At 32.3% G+C, this 25366-nt stretch overlaps 2 protein-coding genes across 2 annotated transcripts; one reads left to right on the top strand and one right to left on the bottom strand.

Moving 5' to 3' along the window:
- Positions 1-576: 576 nt before the first annotated feature.
- Positions 577-6901, bottom strand: LOTGIDRAFT_216279 (hypothetical protein). The gene is made up of 7 exons (XM_009058001.1): positions 6671-6901; positions 3896-4112; positions 3301-3360; positions 2424-2586; positions 1787-1895; positions 981-1068; positions 577-726 (listed from the first exon to the last, which is right to left on the bottom strand). Exons 1-7 carry the CDS (start codon positions 6829-6831, stop codon positions 664-666), a joined length of 861 nt encoding a protein of 286 aa, XP_009056249.1. The 5' UTR covers positions 6832-6901; the 3' UTR covers positions 577-663.
- Positions 6902-7009: 108 nt separating this feature from the next.
- LOTGIDRAFT_190097 (hypothetical protein) lies at positions 7010-21868 on the top strand. The gene is made up of 16 exons (XM_009058000.1): positions 7010-7119; positions 9705-9802; positions 11784-11916; positions 12687-12752; positions 13194-13385; positions 13858-13982; positions 14892-14991; positions 15631-15706; positions 16613-16698; positions 17677-17781; positions 18292-18367; positions 19040-19158; positions 19592-19675; positions 20109-20216; positions 20599-20730; positions 21124-21868. Exons 2-16 carry the CDS (start codon positions 9798-9800, stop codon positions 21256-21258), a joined length of 1542 nt encoding a protein of 513 aa, XP_009056248.1. The 5' UTR covers positions 7010-7119; positions 9705-9797; the 3' UTR covers positions 21259-21868.
- The last annotated feature ends 3498 nt before the right edge of the window (positions 21869-25366 follow it).

Raw genomic sequence — 25366 nt, 5'->3', positions numbered from 1 at the left:
TCTTGTTGAACGAATATTGAATTAGCTGCAGTTCTTTAAGTTCGTCAGATTTTTTCACTGCATCGCTTATATTTACTCCTGCTTTTGCAACAGATCCAAAAGCTTGCGCTTCTGAGGAAATGAGGGATTTATTGTTTGAGACAAAGTTAGCTACTTTTGGGATGAGAGATGATAGAGCTGAGAAGAAACCGTCTCCTTCGAATTTTTTTTGTTCGTGTTTTAAAATTAAAGACATCTTATTTTTAATGGGGTTATTTTATACTGTATTATTATAGTGAATCTTGTGTGGTTGGGTATTTATATGTAGTATGGAGAATGCTGAGTTTGGGGGGAGTCTGTTATAATACATTTTAGCAGTTTGGGAAGTCTGTTATAATACATTTTAGCAGTTTGGGGGAGTCTGTTATAATACATTTTAGCAGTTTGGGGAGTCTGTTATAATACATTTTAGCAGTTGTGTCTTTTCGGATATGACGCATTGAAAAAGCTGCGCATGCGCAGAAGTGAAATGCGTCATATCCGAAAAGACATATACTACTCCAATATACTGAAATTATTATCAGAAATCATGAATGTAGAGGGGAGCATAATATCCATTCAAGTCAGAATCACGTACAATACTATAATCACAGAGTTCATTATGTTTTACTGGGTTTAGATAGATCACACGACTCTGTTTACAATTTTACCAATATCTTGGATTTCACATTCTACAACATCACCTCTCTACAAAATAACACACAATTTTTCAATTCATTAAGCTTTTCATAGAAATCTTGTATGGAATGAAGAGACTTCGCTTTGAACTCAGACGTCTATGGTTCTTTCAAATTCAGTAAAATTATGCATTTTATGATGTCCCTATCAAGTTATGAGTTCATAGGTTTTAATTGGTTTAATAATGTATAACATGCATACTCAACTAGGACACTATCTTTGCAATGAAATGAAACTGACCAGCAAGAAATTCCAGTACAAACCTTTAGAAACTCTGGTGGTTTTCTGAAGACACCTACACCAGGTGGAGTTCCTGTCAATATTACATCACCAGGTTGTAATGTTACAAATCTGTAAATAAACATCAGTCAATATTACATCACCAAGTTGTAATGTTACAAATCTATAAACAAACATCAGTCAATATTACATCACCAAGTTGTAATGTTACAAATCTATAAATAAACATCAGTCAATATTACATCACCAAGTTGTAATGTTACAAATCTATAAACAAACATCAGTCAATATTACATCACTTGGTTGTAATGTTACAAATCTATTAATAAACATCCACAGTAAAGTTATTATTAACAAGGTTGTAATGTTATAAATCTATAAACAAACATCAACAGTTAGAATTAACGAGGTTGTAATGTCAAAAATCTATAAATAAACCCCAATTCATTATTAACAAGGTTGGAATGTTATAATCAACAAAAAAACATCAACAAGAAGGTATAATTAACGAGGTTGAAATATACAAATCTATAAATAAACATCCACAGTAAAGTTATTATTAACAAGGTTGTAATGTTATAAATCTATAAACAAACATCAACAGTTATTATTAACAAGGTTGTAATGTTACAAATCTACAAATAAACATCAACAGTAAAATGTTACAAATCTATAAAATAAACATCAACAGTTATTATTAACAAGGTTGTAATGTACAAATCTATAAATAAACATTAGCAGTTACTATTAACAAGGTTGTAATGTACAAATTTACAGGTCAACAGTTATTATTAACAAGGTTGTACATGTATCTATGAGTATCACAAACCTTGAAATAAATGCAACAACAGCTTCTGTTTTATGTACCAATTTATCTGTATTACCCTCTTGTTTTACTACATTGTTTACTCTACATGTTAATCTTAAATTATGGGGATCTGAAAATATAATATAAGTTATAGGATACAAAAACAGCTTGGATTATCCTGAGACATGTGGCAATGATTTATTATAGGTTACCTTGGCCAAAATGAGTGTTTGTTACTTGGTGTCAAAACTATATGACAGAATTCCTCTAAAATCAAAAAACTAAGAAATTTTGAAAGACACTTCATAGAAACATATTTCAATAAATACTTAGTTTAATGGCTATATCACGTTATACAGAGATTCTATTCCTTAAGGTGCAGGCATATGAACGGTCTTGGTCAGAAATTTTTTGTGGCCGACAAGTGTCTTGTCAAGAGTTTCACTGACTGGCACGAATGGTCAGTCATTTTCCACTATGTCGAAAGGAAAATAAATCTGATTGGATGATGACAGTCAATCTTGTATATGATACAACTATCGGAGACAATTATCAAACCTATTTGATAATATAAATCCTGTGGGAGACGCGATAATATTTTCGTGGAAGCAAGGGCACACGCAAGATTTTACTCAAGACTCTAATTGGCGACATATACCTTTTATATCCTCTTTCATAACGATAGCTGGACCTAATGGACAGAAACAGTCCATAGTTTTACCAAGTAACCATTGTCCACCATTCTTTTTCATCTGCCAATCTCTGGCACTAACATCATGTGCTACTGTAAAGCCAAATACATGCTTCATAGCCTCAGATTCCTGCAATTATATATGGTTTAGAAGATGGACAAGTTCACAAAGAAAAGAAGAAAACAATCATTTTCTACTAAGACAAAAACTAAATCATTCTCAAGGATCTTGGCATTGATCTTTCCCACAGTATCCATATCAATTTACAGTTGAAAATGAGGTGAATTATTGAAGGTCACTAGACTAGACACACTGACAGAGATTAGAACCCATAACCACCATTTGTTTAACATAAGCAAAGAAATGATTCCAACATTCCAGCTGATTGCGCTTAAGCTCATCTGTTGTCTTTTTATCATCTACTAACACAAAGATAGTCAACACTTGATCGTTTTTTTATAAATTGCAGAGGAACCACGCATTGAAATATACAGTGGCTCAACTACCATAAGGACTGGTTGAACCAAGTCCACAGGCCACCACTCCTAAGGGGAGCCCAAACCCCAGGAAAAATATGTAAATGAGTTGAAAAGCCATAACTTCAGGCTGAAAATTTTTAAATCTTCTAATAACAGGCATTAAATTGATTTTAATGTAATATTAAAAACAAAATTCTGGCGAAGAGGCCAACCAAATCCACAGGCCTCCACTCACCTAGTTGAGACACTGGAAATGTTAGTTGTGACAAGTTATACGAATAACTTAAATAAAGACAAGTAACATCTATTTAAGATTTTGTTTTTCCTCCAGGGGAAAGTACGATTATTACTTATCAAAAAGTACCTTGACATTTTTGCCTTCTTTTCCTATCACAATAACTAATTCTACTTCCCAATCTAGTTCCTGAAAAAACAAAAGAAACATGCAACATGGCCCAATTAATGTTGTATCACATGTCAAAATGACAAAATTTTTCAAGATTCTAGCTGTTGAGTTCAAGGGATGAAAAAATAAAGCGTGTGACACAAAATCAGCTACTTTCGTTCCGTAATTCTATTAGTTTTTAGTTTTTTAGCAACCACTTCAAAGATTCATAACACCGTCTCGATTTCCTTCTTTACACCAACCATTCAAATTTCTCCCCTCTCAAGTGCTGGGATTATGTGACGAGAACAAATGAATTGGTGTATTCTGATCAGCTAAGACTAGTTAATCAAGTCTACAATGTTGAAACAGGATTTTTAATTGGCTGATCTTAATTGTAGAAGTGTAATTCAAAATATGGCTCATCATCTCATCAAGTAGATTGTTGACTCATTTCCAAATCTACTTGTTTGACATTTCTTAATAAATATTCATATGTTTCTTATGCACCAAAACAAAGTATTTACACCCATTTGTAACTATTGTAAACCGTAATTTTAAATGTAATAAATACCTGTGTTTCATCAGGATATATAATATCATCTCCACTCGCTATAATACTACTAGCAAATTTACTAAATATTACAGGTTCCACTGGTACTGGAGCATTCTGTTCCAGACAATGATCTGTATAGTTCATACCAACACATAGTACTTTACCAGGATCAGTAATTGGAGCTAACAGTTTCACAGACTGTCTTTCTATTACATTTTTACCACTTTCTACAGCACTGAAATAACAAAAATAATTAACAAGCGGTGTCTACAATCAGGGGTGTTTCAAGTAAGTGAAAAATTGAAAGATAGCTTGCCAGACAAGGAAATATACGCCCACTGGCAGCTTTGATTCTGAATAAAAATATTTAGCAGTACAGTAAAGCCGGGTGTCCACTTGAGAGTTTTTTCTGCGAGTCTTCGCGAGTCACTCACGAAAACTCTTGAAAACGTGTTCAATCTTTAGCTCGTGAAAACTTTTGGAGACAAATATTCAATCTTCAGCGCGGTACTGAATAATAAAACCAAGTTTTGTCAAAATCCGGTTAGGAGCATGCCTTCTAGAGTTTTTACGAGCTACAAATTAAAGAGTTTTTTAGAACAAGGGCAATAACTTATACTAAATATTTTTCAATTTTTCTAATTTTGATAGAGTTTATCCTTGGGTGATAACAATCACTCACACCAAGTTTCGTCAAAATCCATCAAGAATTGTGCCTTCTAGAGTGTTTACAAGCTAAAATTGAACTCGTTTTCAAGAACAAAGGCAATAACTCATACTCAATATTTTTCGATTCTTCTGATTTTCAATAGGGTTCATCCTTGGGTGATTACTAACACTCGCACCATGTTTTGTCAAAATCTGTGAAGAATTGTGTCTTGTAGAGAGAGAGAGAGAGAGAGAGCAATAGTGGACTGACCAATGGACGGACATGGGTGAAGGCTGTATATGCCCCCATTTCATGTGGGCGTATAAAATCGATTGAAAAACTCTAGCTTCTAGACCATTCACAAGGACTGACAGAAACATTATTCTCCACATTCAGATATTTGGTCAGTTAATTATAAAACATTTGAAACATGATAGTTCAAGTTAGTGACATATCAAACTAATTATTTGTGGACAGCGCACAAACAGTAGGTATATTTATTTAAGAATAGGATTATCATTTCAAGGATATGTAAATAACTGATAAAGACAGACTGAAACTTGCTGACTATATATATATTTCTATTATCAGACTGTCTAGTACATTTTTACTTGATCTTCAATCTTACATGTGTATACAATGATATATTCTTCAGTCAAAAGTCTTAAATAATTTTTTACAAGGATCAAGTTCATTTAGGATCCTTTCTACCAGTAGGTCTTTGATCTTTCAAGGATTATCCATATTCAGTTACAGCAGGGTCAACTGGAATACTAAGGGAAGAAGACATATTCAAGGTCACTAGACTGAGATTATTTTGACTGAAAAGACCAGGAGAGATTAACACAAATCCATTTGTTTGGATTTATTTATAAAGAGCATGGTTTAAATGATTAAAAGCCAACAACTAAGCTTCCAATGAAAAAACTGCATCCTCAAAACAGAGACAAAATGTCATACAGACGATGACAGGGCCTGCCTCCCACCACTAAGGGTACAAAAAAGGGACAGACTAACTCAAGGTTGAATTCAAAATGCAGCAACTCTGTGGAGGCACCATAGTCACAAGCCTCTCAAGCATTTGAGAGTTTTCCAAGAAATTTTCTAATTGAATTGATTAAGTGCATTCTGACACATATTTTGGGGCAAAAACTTATAGAAATTGAATTTGTGTAACTCCACAAATAATGATAAATAATTCACAAGTGAAATCTCCCTGACCTCCTCATTTGCATTTTTTGATAAATATGGGTTATCTCTACAACATCAACCTACAGGTTTTTCTTATTTTTTCAAAGCAAGGTCAAATTTATTATCTATTTCTAACAAATAAAAAAAGTCAAATTTCAACTATTACCAAATATCACAATCTTTTATCGTCCAAATTTCCTGATAATCCATAGCTGTAGTAAGAATTCCAAGTTTCGTCTGATAATAATATATTCTAGCAAAAAAAGTCACGTGAAAAACTAGTGGATTCCATGTAAAAAATGTGAACAATATTCTTATGTTAATTGTTTCAATATATTTTAGCTATAATTCTGCAATTACTTTTTACTTTTCTTATATTTGTAGTAGCTGAAAATATATAAAACCATCGAAAAAATTGTTATTAGTTATAATGCATCATATGATGACTGAAATTTGGTCACTGTAACAATTGTTTTGTTAGTATCACGTGATTCTGTGATGCCTGAACTTTTAGCTGCACAAGCAATTTATATTGGCAACAAAAGATAAATTTCGTTGAAAAACTTTGATGGGACCGCAGACGTGACTAAAATGGTGTAGAGGGATGATGGCATTTCTGAACTACAAAAATATTATTCTTCCCGAATACATCTTGATTTGATTTTAATAAATAGGATTAACAGCCCCACACCTGAAGAGGTGGGGAAATTCAACACTAAAAAGGGCCTAGTTTTTCTGTCTGAGCTACACCAGCTGTCAACTTTCAAAATAGCTATATACCAGAGGCTGGAATAGGCCTAGAGACAGATGTTTCGGTCTCTTTTGACTATGATATAAATATTTTCAAAATGAAAAATGCAAAGAGTAGGGCTATATAGGTCTATATTGAACCTTCTGTTGTTTACAATGCTTTAAATCATATACATAACAAATAATCATCATTATACTATCACCTTTTAGCATCAATAAGAAGAGACTGGCCTCCTGCAAGAAAATTTTTCATGTCATTTGGAAATTTTGAATTGGCAGCATTCAAATCTACTATAGATCCACCAACGGATAACTCGACGCCTATTCTCCGTAGTCCGTCTTTTATAAACTGCACGAATCTCATGATTTTTTGCACACTTTAAACAGACCTTCGTGTAAAATTGATAACATTTGATTCTTGATATGACAGGAGACTCTGAACTTTGACCTCCGATAACAATCTATGAACCAATCAGAGATTGCCATTTCCTGATAGTCACATGACTGTTCAAAATGGCGACATCCAGGTACTTGTAGCATTGCACGAGCTTTGAAATTTTCTTTTATCAAATTTTCATTTTCATGTAGATAATGCATAAAAATTGAATTAATTTATACTGCTTGTTGACTAGTTGTGTCATATTTGCTTTTGGTAAAAACAATTATTTTTAAAGGGGGAACTGTCTGCATCATATTTTACTTTCATAACCCACAATATGGCCCACTTGCATTTGAGATCAATATATTGTACAGTGGTGTAACCTATTTTCGTGGATATAGGGATTCAACACCGAATTTCGTCATAGTTAAAAGAACGAAAAAAAATTTTTATGTCTTAGATGTTTCCTCAGATATTCTACAAAATAATTAAAATTGGTTTATTTCGATTTTCTTTACGAATCCTTCACTTTCACCCATATTTCATGAGCAACCAACTCGACAACGGCGGCAGAATGCGTCACCTATTTTCGTGTACAATGTTTGATCTATAAATAAGTCTAGAAAAACACGTTGTATGGATACCGGGTGGTATAATTAACTTCTCTAAGTTATCTTTAATATCAATTCATTATAACTAGTGACAATTCCTTCAAAGAACCACGATTTAAAAAAAAAAATAGTGACTGACAAAATATGATGTAGCGTGATTGCTAAAAGTCACTGAAACAACATAAGAATATGGTCCACTTTGTGTTCCATAGAAATTTTCTGCTGACACGGAATCCGCTAGTTAATCACGTGACTTCATTAGTTGGAATATATTCTAGCAGATGACACTTGGAATTCCGATTACCGCTTGGGATTATAAGGAAATTCGTCCGATAAAAAATGGTGACGTTTGGTAATAATTTTTAGCTCAAATTTTGGACTTGTTTGGTGGAAATGTCTAGAGAGAAATATGTTTCATTTTAATGTTAAAGATGGGTTCCCCTATTTTCATTTATGCTAAAACTTATATGAATAGGAAATAGAGGTGCTCTAATGACTTGGAAAAATACCAGTAGTGACGGATCAAGAAAGATCAAAAAGTCTTATCCAGACTGTACTGGACATTAATGATAGGTTAAAACTCTTAATCATATGCAATAAGAACATAATGATGATATGATTAAGAATACATGATACATAACCAATTAATCAAATAGTTTACTAAATTTGATTCTTAGAAATAAGAAAACTCATCTTTAACTTGCAAAAGATTATAATTCATCAATGCAAAGATATTCCAAGACTATCAGTACTATGTCAGGTTGATATTCCATTTCTCTTAAAAATTTGATAATATTCAAAAAAATATTTGCTTTGCTCAAACAATAGGTCTGCTGTTTTCAAGCCATTTTTAAACCCACATGAAATGAGGGGCGTATATTGTGGTCACCCATGTCCGTCCGTCCGCCCACAATTTCTTGTGAATCTTGACGGATTTTGATGAGTGTTTTTTATCACACAAGGATAAACCCTATTGAAAATCAGACTGATCGAAAAATAATTAATATGAGTTCTTGCCCTTGTTCTTGAAAATGCTTTCAATTTTAGCTTGTAAACACTCTAGAAGGTACAATTCTTGACAGATTTTGACGAAACTTGGTATGAATGTTTGTTATCACCCAAGGATGATCCCAATCAAAAATCAGAAAAATAAAAAAATACTATGAGTTATTGCCCTTGTTGAAAATGCGTTTAATTTTTAGCACGTATACACTCAAGATGGCACTATTCTTGAGGCATTTTGAGGAAACTTGTGAGTGTTTGTTATCACCCAAGGATGAACCCTATCGAAAATCAGAAAAATTGAAAAATATTAAGTATCAGTTATTGCCCTTGTTCTTGAAAACGTGTTCAATTTTTAGCGTTTAAAACACTGTCTATTTACATATATATTACATGCGTGTTCAAGACACAAATAAAACCCCTAAAATGGCGAATCTGTCCCTTTAAAACAGAGCTCTTATGTAAACACCAGAATTTCTTTTACTGAGCAATATTTTCTTTATATTGTCAATTGTTGCACATAAAACTTATGCAGTTTTTGGACATAAGCCAAAAGGAGGATCAACATAATCATGCAATTAAACATGAAGAGTGTATTCTCTGGAAATAATATTATTTAAGAAATGTTTGTTTGAATATGAACCAATAGCAACATAAGCTCCACTGTAGGACATTACTGTCTTATGACTTTGATTGCTAAGGTTTATATTATATGTGAGTTGGAATATCAGCTTCTAAATAGTAAAGATTGCTTTAGAATGATTTTTTGCTGGAAAAAATATAAAAATTGGCACTTGAAGGGATTGTAAAGAGGTTTTTAGAATTTTTCATGTGTATCAATTTGTACTATTGCAATTTTCAATCTGATGTCAATGTCATGCAATTCCACAAAAAGCAAGTGATGACATCACTAATTGCAAGATAGTGGAAGTTTTAGTGGAATTGCAGGAACCAAAAGATGTCTGATTGAACACTGCAATAGTGCAAATTGATTTTATCACTGTCATAAAAAATTTAGAAAACCTTTTTATAAAGCCTTTAATATTATTTCGAAATATGCACATTTAGAGGACAATTTTCAGCTGAAAATTTTTGAAATTAAAATTAATTATCAGTCATGACAATTAGTCATGTTTTGATGTATTCCAATTTATATGAAAATAGTAAGTAATAAGCTCATAATATTTAGCAACTAAAGTAATAAGACAGTAAATTTGAATTGAAATTATTTTGTTTATGGTCAAGATTTATAAGACTGAGAAAGTTAAGTTGAGATAAGAATTAAAGAAGACATATTTGATTTATATACGAGTTATTGGGCTACTGTCTTGTTTCAAAATGAGGTAGGTGAAATAGTTAATCAATATCTGGGTAGGTAAAAAAATTGCAATATCCAAGAAAAGTGGCTATTTTAGTACATGTTTGTGCCATTGAAATCAGGTACAGAACATGCCCCAAAAACTCTACAGCTCGATATTTTCCTTGCTTCATTTGAATGAATTTTAAACGTTATAATGTACATGTATTTCAAATGCAACTAACATCATCTCGTCAACTATTATATATTTCTACTGTGTTTCACTGTAGCAGGTAAACCTTGTATAAGGAATGTTCATGGTGCCACATCATTTTCAACTGGCCAATCAACACACTTGTTTTTTTTATACGCCCACATGAATTGGGGGGCGTATATTGCCGTCACCCATGTCCATTATTGAAAATCAGAAAAATCGAAAAATATTTTAGTATGAATTATTCAAATTTAGCTCTGAAAGGCATGATTCTTGCTGAATTTTGACAAAACTTGGTTTTATTTATTATTCAGTCCCGCGCTGAAGATTGAATATTTGCCTTCTAGAGTTTTCACGAGCTAAAAATTGAACAGGTTTTCAAGAATAAGAGCAATAACTCATACTCAATATTATTCAGTATTGCCCTAAAGAGTTCAAAAGAAGTGTATGACTGAAGGTTGAATATTTCATACTGGTGATTGTTACTGTACTGCTAAATATTTTTATTCAAATTCAAAGCTGCCAGTGGGCATATATTACCTTATCCCTTTGTTTTGTCAATGTGAACATGCTTGAAGCTTATGACTTTATAGGACACTTTTGATTGACAACAGATTTAAAGAACAATTTTATTGGTATATTAACCTGCAGAAAAGACATTAAACCACAAAATAAAGTAGAACGGTTTTAGTAGAAAGAAATGTTCTTAAGGTTTTTGACAATTGTAAAGTAGTAATTAACTGCAGAAATTTGTTTCTTGGAAAATTTTACACATTAGTTGAAATCAAATTGAATACGGTACTGTGTAAAATTTAAAAGGATAATATCTCTTAGAATGGTAATAAAAATTAAAGTCAGATTTACCGAGTGCCATGAATAAAGATTGCAATCTCTATATAACACGATTTATCCTTCTAACCATGTTTCAAAATTACTTAGTTTAATGAATTAATGTTTAGTTTAATGAATTAATGCTTAGTTTAATGGATTAATGCTTAGTTTAATGGATTAATGCTTAGTTTAATGAATTAATGCTTAGTTTTATAGATTTATTGGATTATAGTTTAAGATAAAGGACTAACATTTTAGCCCCTTTCACATAAATAATAATCAAATTGTATTCTCACATAATCATCTATCTTCCTGTACTACTATATTAGATATTATAATTTGCATAATGTCATGTCCCCGTGACATAATCAACAAACATACGAAAAACATGCTGAGACAGAAATTTCAACTTTATTATACAGATATTATTTTCATTAAAATGATTATATTATTATGTAAAGCAATTTGAGTGCTAGGTCATGTCTTTAAAAACCTTATACATATCTATTGTTATATTAAAATATACATATTCATCCGGGGTTTGATTTATGCGGTATCACATCACAGTTTGAATGTTAAAATTTCCCCTCTTATAATCCTATATTACCAATCATTAGCCAAAATTAAAATGATCACGATGATCTGCAAATCAAATCAAATTGTATATTTGTCAAGAGAATTTTTAGAAATATACCGTATTCATTGGAATTGACGCCCACTCCCTAATACCCCCACCCCTCCCTTTTTTATAGTAACCACAACATTATTCAAAGAAATAGTAGATTTAGCACCTTGCATTGTTTTCTTGATAGGTACAGAATACTTTATAGCGAATACAGAAATCAATTACAAAATCTAGATCATATATGCTCATCACTACCTTGATGCGTGCATTATAATATATAGTCTATTTCAGGTTGCATGGATTGGTGTAAATTGAAGAATTTTGTAACAAAATTTTTAACATGTAATATCTTTTCAGTCTGAGTAAAATTATTGGAAGTTTAGATGTGAAGGAATCCAAGTATGATTCTGTTGTCGTGGTAACAGATGCTATAGAAAAACTGACTGGAAATCTAGAATGTCTTCAGGCACCTCTTCGCAAGTATTCAGAGGTAATATCTTTTGGGAAATATGAATCAGTAATTTGGATTTAATTACCATGCCTCCAGGTTAAAGAGGTCTGCTTCAGAGAGAGCAATGTCAGAAATTGAGGATACTAACTTTGGAAATACATTGGATTCCATAAATGATAATTAAAAAAAGTATGAAATTTGATATTTTTACCAAAAGGACACAATATATACATTGTAAACGCTCAAAGAGCCACAGTGACTTTTGATATTTCCTTCCAAACGACCAAATTTGACCAAGGTTATCATTGGGTGTATCTAGACTTACCAAACAAGCTATCTTTAAAGTGACAGGTGCTTCAATTTTTTGACCAATCATACTTTAGTCTCAGAAAAGGGAATTTTTTAGCAAAGCCAATCAGTAATAGTGTCCACAGCTCACTGTCGAAATTTGAGTCTTCAAATCAATGTGTGTCTAGAATTATCTGCATTTGAATGTTAAAATGACGACTCGTCATTTTAAGATACTCTGTGATATATAGAAAAGACATAGAAATTCCTAATTTGAAGTATTTTTAAAGGAATTATGCAATTTCTGTGCATGTCTAGTACTTCTGTAGACTATTTATATATATTCAAGACTCAAATCAACTCTTAAAAATGACACATCTGTCCCTTTAAGATGTAGGACATGTTCAAGTGAATCTGATGCAACTTTACAATTTTCAATCATGTCATTTCAAGACAACCATATTCTGTGTTTTTCTAAAGTGTTTTAGAACTATTTCGTGATTTTTATAATCCTATTATAGATTGATCAAAGTTGTTGTAAGAAGTTGGTATTTTTGGATACAGATGTTGTTCCTGGAAGAAGACTTGTAAGTTTTTATCATTCCATAGGCATTGATCACATATCAGCAGATGAACACAACATTATTCTTAGAAACACACATGATGATATCTTCCATCTTCCATGTTCTGAATAATGAATGTGACATAACTTGCCCTATTTTTTTACAGTTGGTCCTATTTTTTGTATGAACACCACTAATGTTGTACTTGTTCATTTTTTTGAACCAATTTTTATTACCAAAATCAACCTCCCAATATGGTGAACTGTGGCCTTATAATGATGGAATGTCATGCTTTTAAGCTTTTATAGAAAATATCTTTGAGCTTAAGTCACATATCTAATGAGAGGTGCTGTTCACATTACTAATTTTACTGAAAGTTTCCCTCATTGCACATTGCATGGTTTCGTTTCTGTAAGGAATAGAAAAGTAGGTATATAACTCATTTTGGTTTGTTTTCTTTTTTAGATATTTTCTCCTACTGGACTGTTGAATAGAGATTATGATGATGTTAGAAGGTTTGCTGATGCAGCTATTGCTGGTATCAAGAGAGCTGTACAAGCAGGAAGTAAAGCACCTCTATTAGTTCGACCTGTTGATGATAGTTTTCCTAAAGCTGGTCTAGTTTCTTTACTTGGTGCCCTTCATGCTTTATATGTGGTATGTTTGAATTACTAAATGATCCTTTACAAAATTTTTTGAGACACCAATTTTGTACTTGGCATATGAAAATAATGTGGTGCCTCAGCAAGGAGGAACATTAAAGTCAAAGTCTGGATTTTGACCAATCTTGAGGTCAAGATTTTACCACTAATTCGTGTGTTCAGAATTATCTGCCTTTGAAAGTTAAAAAGACAAGTTATCTTTTCTTGAGACACTGCCATATATAACAGAAATTTCTAGTTTGAGATATTTTTGAAGGAATTATGCGGTTTTTGTACAGTACCGATACTGAAGACTATTTACGTATAAATATATATATATACTTGTCTCTTTAATGATGAAGTGTTGAATTTTATTTTTCTGCACCTTTTTGGACTTATTGACTTAGAATGATATAGGACAATTTGTCAAGGTATAATCATTTCATAATAGAATCAGGAAATCTTGAAGAAATATTTGTATGTTTCAGCCTCTAGAAGTAAGAGAGGCCAATCCAGCTAAGAGTAAGAAAGTTGATACACTGGGTGTTTGGTGTGATGATCAAACTAGACTTGAAAAAGGAATTGCCATTGGTTCTACTTTGGAATTAGCAAGGTAAAGATCTACTGTGCGACCATTTTAATTTTTGTGACCTTTCTTGCGTATATGAATGAAAATATCAGATCCAAAATAACAATGAAAAAAGAATGTTTTTGGGATAAAGGAAATTTCTACTATTCTATTCATATGAAAACTTGTAGATGGGTTTCCTTATTTTTTAGTGTCAAATTAAGCAAACTATTTGATTAATTGGTGTTTCTAATGAATTATCATGTATTCTTAATTATATCATTATGTTCTTATTGCATATAATTTAAGTTTTAACTAATCATAAATGTCCATGTATTTACAATCTGAATAAACAAAAAACTGTTTATGACGTCACCCCAACAAAATTCTTATGTGATAAAACATTTAGTTTTAGTGGAATTGCAGGAATCACATACGTCTGATTGAAAATTGGAATGGTGCAAATGGATGCTATCAGTGTTTCAATACGCATACAAAATTTAGAAAACCTCTTTACAATCCCTTTAAGAGAAATGTTCAAATTTAACAAAATAAACTGACTGATCATGATTTAGCATCTGACTTACTCTTCACCAGAATTGAATTAGAGCTTAAAAATAGCATATTATGAATTTCACTGAAAATCATCAATTATTATGTACTTCCCTACAAATACCAGTATATCACTCAAAAATATGAAGAAAAAAGTGTTGTTCTAACTTCAAGTCAAAATAACATCTTTTTGAAAAATATCTTTGCAATGCCAATTATAAGAATATTATTTCAAAATATCAGATCATGGGATAACTACTTTGAAGTAGTAACTGTTCAAATGTCTGACCAAATAAGATTTTATTTGAAGTGTTCAATGGGAATGACTGAATTTGCCAGTTCGCAAGTCAATGAAAACAGTTTACTGTAGATCAATAAACAAGATGATGTGTTTAATTATAGATCAGTATGTAGAGATATTGGTGGATCAGATCCAGAAAGAATGGCAGCTATTAGAGTAGAAGAATATCTCGGACAACAATTAAATGGTACTAACATCACAGTGAGTTATTTCTGTTATTTATCATAAGGGGAAACAAGCATCACCTGTGTTTGTTTATCATTTAATATTTGTGTCATAGGCCTAATTTTTTGTTTAACTTCTCAACAGGGAATGATGATGATGATGGTGGTGTAAGGTTCTATAGCACATTCGGTTGGTCATTTGCTTGGTTACGTCGAGCCAATGGTGTTGGTGGGTTCTAATCTCGTTCGGTGTGTGAAAGTCCCCTGACCTTGAATAAGTCATCTTCACTCTTGGTTCCATTCGACCCAGCTGTAAATCCATACAGATAATCCAGGCCAAGTATTCTCGAAACGATCTTAGTGCTAGGATGTCCTAGGTTCTTATCATCTAACATTGATTCTAGGACATCCTAGCGCTAAGATCGTTTGGAGAAAACGCTGCCAGGAAAGATCAAAGAGGTTTGGCCAAGGACCAGCTGGCAGAAAGGATCCTTAATTATGAACCTATGTTTTCATCCTTAGTTCTTTCTGTCTGAATAAAGGTCTATTTCAGCCTATGTCCCCACTGACAAACTTGAATTGTAGACATGACATATTTGTCAAACTTCAGTATGGTTGTAGGCTGATATAGGTCATTGAATTAAGCACATCTTAAGTTCACGTTATATTTTTTTAGATTGATGTAATATCTGATGTGAACATTTTAGAAAAAGAATATCCATTATTAGCTGCTGTCAATAGAGCTGCTAATAGTAAGTAATATATTTTACTAGATACTTTGTGCTTACTATCTTTCTATTGCTAGGTGCTGAGGAAATATAGATTTTAGTCAAAATTAAGCATGAGAATCCAGAGAAATCCTTTAAAATTCAAAAACTTTAAGAGATTGTAAAGAGGTTTTCTAAAGTTTTTTGTGTATCGGGGACACTGATATCATCAATTTGCACCATTCCAATTTTCAATCAGTCGTCTGTGGTTCTTGCAATTACTCAAAAAATAAGTGTTCAATGATGTCACTAATTGCAAAAGATGCTTTATCACATAAGGCCCTTGCAAATAGTGATGTCATCAAAATATCATTTTTTTGTGGAATTTGTAGGAACCACTCTGATTGAAAATTGAAATGGTGCAAAACGATTCTAAACATATGAAATTTAGAAAACTCTTTAAACCATCCCTTTAAGTTGCAACTTTTGTGTATGCCATATAGATAATACTACAGAAATAGTTATACATACACATGTATTGTCCAGTATTGAAATTTGATAATAATTCAGCATCAGTTGACAGTAGGTTAACTAGGTTACAGATCAATGAATATGATTTATGTGTTAAAAAATATTAAAACCTAAAAAAACAATGTTGTTACTCAATAGTTTCACTCTATTCGATCTTCAGGCAACTGACCTATTTCAACCTGAGTCCCTGCTGAAATTGAACAAGAATAACTTATTATAACTCTACATTTCTAGACAAGTTCAAACCGTTTGTTTAAAGAATTATGAGTTTTATATTATGTGTTACACTATGTGGATCCTATAAATATAATTATAATTCCTCATGAAGGATTTCTTGGATTATTCTTATCTCACTGATCATCATTGAATTTATAGGTTCCTATAGATCAATTTATTTCTATCTTTATGTGTATTTTTTAGCTGTTGAAAGACATCGTGGAAGAGTGATATTTTTAGAATATAATGGTGAAGGTCCAATAGAAAAAACATTATTCTTTGTTGGAAAAGTAAGTATTCATTTATGTTCTGATTTATTTTATTGATGCTCTAAATCTTGATGACTGAGAAAATTGAGAAGAGATATAGTTGTCCAAATAGTTATAATTCTGCTATACTTAAAACTGTCCAGAATTAAAATTCAACATCAGCTTAAGACCAGTTATGACTGGTGATGTCATTATATTGATAATTTGGTGTTAAAGTGACAGATGTGCCATTTTTGTTACCAATCATACTGTCTCAGAAATAGGAATATTTTAGCTAAGCCAATCAGTAATAGTGTTCACAGCTCACCTTCAAAAGTTGAGCCTTCAAATCAATGTGTGTCTAGAATTATCTGCGTTTGAATGTAAAAATGACGACTCGTCTTTTTAAGATACTCTGTGAAATTTAGAAAAGATATATATAGAAATAGTGAGTAATATTCCTAGTTTGAGATATATTTGAAGGAATTATGCTATTTTGGTACATTTGTCGTACTTCTGAAGACTTTACACAATATCAAGACTCAAATCAACCCCCAAAATGACATATCTGTCCCTTTAATGACAATCTGGTAATAATGACATTCTACCACAAAATATTTTTATGTGTAAAATTGTACATCTTAAAGGGACATTCAAGTTTTTTCGTAGGTTCTGCCGTTAAGTTTTTAACGCCAAAACTATTTTAAAGACTTAAGTAAACTTTTAACATATGTTATCCTTTTTGAGAGGTGTTAGAAAACTACTGTGCTGATATATGCAAAATAATAAATACTGGTATTGGAATAGAAGAATTTGTTATTTGTTATTGACTTTTTCAAAACAGTCTTTTTCACCATTACATTAAGTTTGATCTTTTAGACTATATAGGTGAATCAAGTGAATCAAGGCATTCTCCTGCTTTGAGTACATTTATACTAGCTTGCAAGGTCATACAGAAGGCTGAATAGAAACTCTATCATTTAGTAAAGATTAAATGATTATAACATCACTTTCATGTAGGGTATAACATATGATACTGGTGGAGCTGATATAAAGGCTGGTGGTATTATGGCTGGTATGCATAGAGATAAATGTGGTGCTGCAGCTGTAGCAGGATTCTTTATGGTTTGTATTCTGTCTCTTTCTGTTCAAATATTAGACCTTTGATGTAACAAACCAAACTTCAGAACAAATTTCCCCAGGTATACACAAAATGGTTGGTTGTAGCTTACAAAAGAAATCAAAATCTTCGCAATTTTCTCTTTCACGGTAGACTTGAACCATTGAACAATGCCCATTTAGCATAAAAGTAGATATTTCTTCATATAAATGTATCATGTTATATCAATAAATTAATCGATTTCTAAGTTAGATTTCAGGCAATACTTATTTCAGGACTGGTACCATGGCTATATACAGTATATTATATAACATGCAGTGTATGTTTGTGTGTGTGTCTTTTCAACTAAAATCATACTAATGACTAACTAATTTTCACATAATTAATAGACTTATCTATTGCTCTATGATCTAGGCCAGTGCTTTCATTGAGACTCGTCTCAATACACCCTAACACCATCCATGGTAGTGTTCTTTAATCAAACCAATTAAATTTCCATGATTTATTTGATTTAGTTACTTGGACAATTGAAGCCTAAAGGTATTCGAGCTGTTGGTGCCATGGCAATGGTTAGAAATAGTGTTGGAGAAGGTAGGTAACTCTATTTACTTTGAGCATGAAAATAATTGCAGGTGTAATCAATATGCAATCAATATACAGGAACACTTGATGGCACTCTGTGACTAGGTTTGTCTTTTCTAACAGTGCACATAATTAATAAGTCTGCAAATATGTGAACATCTTGATTCATCAAATGTTTACTAGTCGGACTAAATGACTTATGAAGTAATAGAATAGCTATTGAAGAGAATTTTGCCAAATAATTTTCCCGAGGAGACTCCCCAAACTTCCTACCATGACTAGTGCCGGGAGCCCAGGGTGCTCAGATTCACAACTATCAATAAACACATTTTTTCCTTAAATTCTTTGCATGTTTTCTATATAGGGCCTTGATTTTGATGTCAGCCTTTTTAACACCTTTCTACTTAATGTCCATGCACGTAACAAAAAAAGATCTCGGCAAAAATGTTCATGTGATTACTAAATTTTTAATCAAAATTACTTCATTTGGAACAATTTCATGTTCCTTCAATTTCTAACTGAGTCCTCAACTTTAAATAATATGTTGTTCTGTTTACATGCATAGTCCTGAACCTATACTACGAGTTCATGTCATTTTTATGAACCTGTGTTGTCTACCAGATATCAGAACTGTTGTGTGATAAAAATGTCCTACGAGTATGAATTTAATTTATTTTGTAGAATCATATGTAGCTGATGAAATAATAACATCTAGAGCTGGTGTTCGTGTAAGAGTAGGTAATACTGATGCTGAAGGTAGAATGGTTATGGCTGATGTTTTGTGCAGATGCAAAGAATTGGTAATCAAAGCTTTTTTTTTGAATGAAGTATATCTGTATTTAAAAGGATTGTAAAGAGGTTTTTTACATTTTTACATTTGCACCAATATTCAGTCAGACATTTGTAGCATCGCAAATGTTGCTATTGACATATAAGGACCTTCGCAACAGTGACATCATAAAAGGAGTAGTTTTATTGGTGTAACAAGAACCACAGATGTCTAATTTAAATTTGAATGGTTCAAATCAATTTTGAAAAACCTCTTTTCAATCCTTTTTAACCAAAACACATTTTAAAAGTTTTGTTGTTCAGATTGTTGTCTCTTGTTCTGAGAATTTCGAGCATGACTATTCAGAGTGCGATAGAAGCTCTTTTGCAAAATATATATGTGAATTTCCAGTTTTAATAATTTCAACTATCATAATTCCAAATCTTGTTGTTGTCTTATTAAAGGCTTTGCAGGCAGTTAATCCAGAAATATTTACTATAGCTACATTAACAGGACATGCTATTAGAGCTATGGGCTTCAATTACTCTGTAAGTATTTACTAATATTGTTTAGTACCATTAAATCATCATTAAAGGGGCAGTTTCACCAACTGTTTGACCAATTGTACGGTAGACTCTTAAATGGGAAAGTTAAAATGACAACTGATCTTTTCTTGAGACACAGCCATATATATATAAAAAGACATCTATAGAAAAAGGCATAGAAATATTACAGAAATCTAAAGACATGTTGTTATTCAGTTTTACACTATGTGATCTTCATACAACTGACAACTCTAATTCTAACTAAGTTGAGTTATTTTTAAAAGGATTATGCTCGTCATCAGATAGAGATAGAAAAGATGCAATAAAGCAAATTAGAAATTTTTGTCATTTGTGAATAAGATTATCTTTTTAATATTAAACAAATGATGATATCATGGAACAGTACACTCTTTATTCATTTATGATTTGTTTGTAGATCATCATGGATAATGGACCAGCCAGAAAATTACAAACAGCTCAAAAAGTTCAATCTGCTGGTGAAGAATATGGAGATCCTTTTGAGGTTTCTACTGTTAGAAGAGAGGTAATATTGTACATCTCTTTTATCAACTAATCATTGATTTTGTTGTTTTCCACACATGTTGCAATGATCTGACAGAAAATTTGATGTAAAGCATAGCCATTTGCTTAGGGTGTTTGACTAATAAACACATCTGCCACATATTTTACAGTAGTGTGAATATACCACAGTGGATAATTTGAAAGAAAGTTGGACAAGTTGTAATATAGACTATGCTACCACCTATGCTTCAATTTGCAATACACTGGTTAAGTCATCATGTGATTACTAAATTGAAACTTTTAACCAAACTTATGATTTTATGCTCTTTACCTTTAATTTATGAACCTGTGCTATGTACCAGAGAACAAAACTGTTGTGTGATAATGCATTTTATTGTGTATAGGATTATGATTTTGTTGTGGGACCATCAGAATATGAAGATATCTTACAATGTAACAATGCACCATCAAGTGCTACACCACGAGGTCACCAATTTCCTGCTGCTTTTATGATCAGAGCTGCCGGCTTGGATAAGGTTGGTAAAAATTAGATAAAGATTGGTTAGCCAATTTGAAATTAGCCACAGCATCAGAACTTGTCTTCCATGAGAGAGACTTGAACCCACAGTACCTCATATCCTGGCAAAGGGCAATGATACCTACTGACTGAGTTTCAAGCTTGTGAGGAATTGATATGATGGTATACCCATAATTTAAACTTCATTATTATCCAAATAGTAGATGATCTTTTGTAACATCTAAATGGAAAGGGACATCGATGTCAAGGATGACAACTTCCTCTCTCAAAAATCCTATCTACCAAGTACCTTAGTTTCTTATTCAGATTTAAATACCTAGAAAATTTATGTTCATTATTTGATAAATATTGCTCATGAAATGTCAAATAAATCTTTGTGATTTTTTTTCAGCATGGTATTGATTCAGAGAAACCATTACCCTATTCTCATATGGACATAGCTGGTTCATCTGGACCTTTCCCTGGTGTACCAACTGGAGCACCAATAGTAGCTTTAGCAGCTAACTACATTCTACCAAGAATTTAAGAACCTTCATGGAATATCATGTCAATAACTGATTGTAAAGGTCTTTATGTGTATAAAAGTTTTGTCAATGACATATATGTCCACAACAATCATTTCTAGTTGCTAATAAACTATTTTATTATAGTAAATTAATTAAGTTATCAATTTTGGAAGTAATGTATTGTTATAGCTATTGTTATCTCTTTTTTCTGATTGAGGTTTGTCTACAATTAAATATAATCAATAAATAATAATGGCAAAGTAGAAGTCATAGAAGTTAATAGAGAATAATGTTTATAATGATCTAAAATCTACCACTGTCTTACATACTTGTGTATAAATAGATTTGCTTTGTTTTTTAAGTAAAACTACATGTATTATTGATGATCTGTCTTTAAACTAAACCAAATTATGCAAAGTGCCAAACTTATCTTGACTGATTTCAACAATTTCAATTTTGGATATTTTCTAATATATCACTGTAACTGAAGTGAGTTTATGGTTCAATGCTTTAATGAAACCATAAACTGAACTGCATACAATTAAATTGTAACATTAAAATCTAAATCATTCATCAAGTGTGCTTTTTATACGCCCACATGGAAATGTGTAATAAATAATAAAACTTGACATCAAATACCATCCTTTAATACCCAATGTTTCATCAAAAAAGTTTTGACTTCATCAGGGGAAGAAACAAACTACTACTACGTCTACTTGTATGTAGAACACATTTAGTATACATTTATAAGGATGAACCCTATGGTATACTACATGGAAATGTGGACGTATATTGCGGTCACCCTTGTCCGTCAACATTTCTTGTGAACACAATAGAGACTACAGTTTTTGCCTGATTTTAATGAAATTTGGTGTGATCATTCAGATTGATGAGATCTTGGTCAAGTTCGAATTTGACGATCTTTCGATGAACGGTTTTTGAGTTATTGCCCTTGACTTAGGAAAAACGCATCAAAATTTGTTTGTGAACACAATAGAGACTACAGTTTTCAATTGATTTTGGACATGGGTAACGGCAATATACGCCCCCCCATTCATAAGGGCGTATAAAAATGAAACTCCACATATCAACCCTTGGGCTGACTGTTCATTTCTGTATGTTCAGGGTGAATCAATTGCAGTCGTGGATCACCTTGCCTCCCATTTTCTCCCCGATCTGGGAGATTTCTTCCTATTTCCCCCCTTTGCAATATTCCCTCCGCTGTTGAGAAGCACTGACATAAGGCATGTATGATGTTCAAAGTACAATCTATTTGGATACCAGGATCATTTTTAAAACAGAAACCTAATCATAGTGATTTGAAACATTTTATGATTCTATATATATATATATAAATCAAGTAGAGCCACAGATGCAACAATATGTACACATAGAGTGATAGAAAGCAAGTCTGTTATGACTAAAATATGAAGTTTTTTGACAATATACAATATATACACCTATTAGCACTATATTTCAACATTAAATTGATCAAGAATTACCATTAATATGAAATAACAGATTAGTCTGCAACTTTCATATCATTTTCTGGTGGCATTCTTGCAAAAGAGATTTCAAATACTTCAGAATCTCACTCATGTGTATTGTAGTTTTAACAGTGATTACTTGTTTAATTTCCAAGTTGTAACAGTGCACTTGTAAGAGAGGTTACCAAGAAATTTCAAGAAACTGTGGCTGCTCCACCTTAAATTAGTTTTTCACCTTTGAAGCAGTATGAAAAAATCACCAGATATTAGTATAACCATAATTTTACTAGCAAGTGTATAACCAAAATTATTTTGACACACGTCCAGATCTGCGTGCTTTAATCTGCTCCATTAAATCTGATGATTGCTCAGCAGCAGATTTCTCAGGGAGAGTTTGTGAACCACTTGTAGACATTGTGTCAATATTTTCCAAGTCTGGCATTTTAGTGTCTCCAGCTACATCTTTAGCAGATGTTACTTGATATTCTTCTTTAGCTGGTGGTGACTGTGGATCTAAATCAATCACTTCCTGTGAAACCGTTAAACGAGAAAGTTCATTTGATTTCATAGGAATATTTACCGAGTCAACTACCCTTCCAGAACCGGTTTTAACAGTCATGATGACAGTTCCACCGGATTTATTAGAGATTGTTGGAGATGCCACACGCACTGAGTTAACACTTGAAGAAGGAGATTGGTTCACGATACGTGGACTTACTGTTATTTTTGGTATAGGACTCTTGTTGATCAAGCTACGATTCGGAGGTGGTGTGGTCAATCTAGAAATATCTGACATCGAAATTTTACCAATATCAATCTTGTTAGAGATGAATTTAGATTGAGATGATGTTCCACTTGTTACCTGTCTGCTATATATAGATTTAGAAGGAAAATCATGAAATTGTACTTTCTGAACAGGTTGATTTGATGGCAGACTTCCTGATGATGATGAAGATGGGGTGATCATGTAACGTCCTGAAAAAAAAGAACAGATCAATACTATTAGTTATATAGCCACTCTAAAAGCAACCTTAAATATCAGTAATTATAGTCATATTGCACTGCAAATGCTACTCGAATACATAGAGCCAAAAGTCACATATGAAAAACCTGTGAATCAAATCTATATGCACCTTTTCCTTACATGTTACATTTTCCTAATCCTGTGAATGAAATCCAAAAATTACAGCAAATGCATATTATTACACTGACCTTGGCCAGTGCTTTACATAAGAAATTTCATAAACTTCTTCACTCTATACTGATAAGGAGAAATATATAGAAAGAAAAGTTCCTAATTTCACTCACCTCCAGATGTTGAGTCTGAAGAAATTTCGTCTACAGTTGATGTGGATACAGAAGACATACCAGAAACACTAGTAGATGATGTTGCTGATGCTTGTGATGACTGGATTATATTTGATGGTGCTCCTGATCTGCTAAGTTTATTGAGTAACTGGTGAATTTGACTGGTACTAGGTGAACTTCCAGTAGATATGTTTCGTGGTGTTCCAGATACCAGTTTCTGGGCAACTGACAATGGTATGCTGATTGGTGAAGAATTGTTTCCTGTTCTAACCAGAATTTGATGATGTCCAACACTACTTGGTTTCAAAGTCACCGTCTGAATATTGGTCTGTTTCTGCTCTTCTTGAAAATTATGACTTTTGATAGCAGACGCAAGAAGAGTTGATCCATGGGCTAGATTTGCCCCTGAACCATTGGATTCGCTGACTTTTAAAGCTGTTGCTGATAGGATCTTTGAAATGGATTGAGAACCAGATATGGGCAGGTGTGGAGGTATTGATCTAGATATGTAATTTCCAGGTTTACCAACTTTAATTTCACCATCATCTACTGACTTAGGTCGTAGTAAACCAGATAGTTCCTTGGCTCCTTGAATAACTTGAGTTGAAGTCATTGATGGTATTGGACTATTAACTGAAGCCAATCTTGCTGATAATGTCATTCTTTTCTTAGGTATATTTGTCATTTGAGAAGTAGATGGTCTTTTCTTGGCAGGAGATGGTCTTTGATCTATAATTTAAAACAAATATATCTGAAACATCAAATGTGCATATTTCAGACTTTATACTTAAAGAAAAGTTTATAATTCATTGAAAAGAAATGTTGAATATTTGATTATAAATTATCAAATTTAACCTAATCCTACTTAAATGGAAATGTAGAGAGGATTTGTAAAATTTTATATGATGGCATCAATTTGCACCATTCCAATTTTCAATCAGAAGTCTGTGGTTCCCGCAATTCCACTAAAACTAAAGACCTAAAGTGAAAAAGCAAATTTTGCGATTAGTAACATACAAAATTTAGGAAACCTGTACAAAAACATATCAAAACTTAAAAACTTCACGTGTGACTGAGAAACAAGTATTTACTTGAAATCCATCAGGAATAGATTATATACGTTTCTTTCAAGTATGAAAACTATCGCTGTTTTATTGATGACAAAAACCTAACTTGGAAAAAGAAAGCTTGAATTCAAATTTCATCTACGTAGACTAAGTTTCCTCAAAAATATTTAAAACTGTGAACAGGCGACCATAATTACATACAAAACACTTTATTACAACAAACCACAAGTTAACAGTGAAATCTTTACAAATTTTTTGGGTAGTTA

Source organism: Lottia gigantea (assembly GCF_000327385.1).
Source record: "Lottia gigantea unplaced genomic scaffold LOTGIsca_32, whole genome shotgun sequence".
NCBI classification, from domain to species: Eukaryota; Metazoa; Mollusca; class Gastropoda; family Lottiidae; genus Lottia; species Lottia gigantea.
Note: the sequence above shows the minus strand (reverse complement) of the source record. Positions and strands in the feature narration are given on the sequence as shown.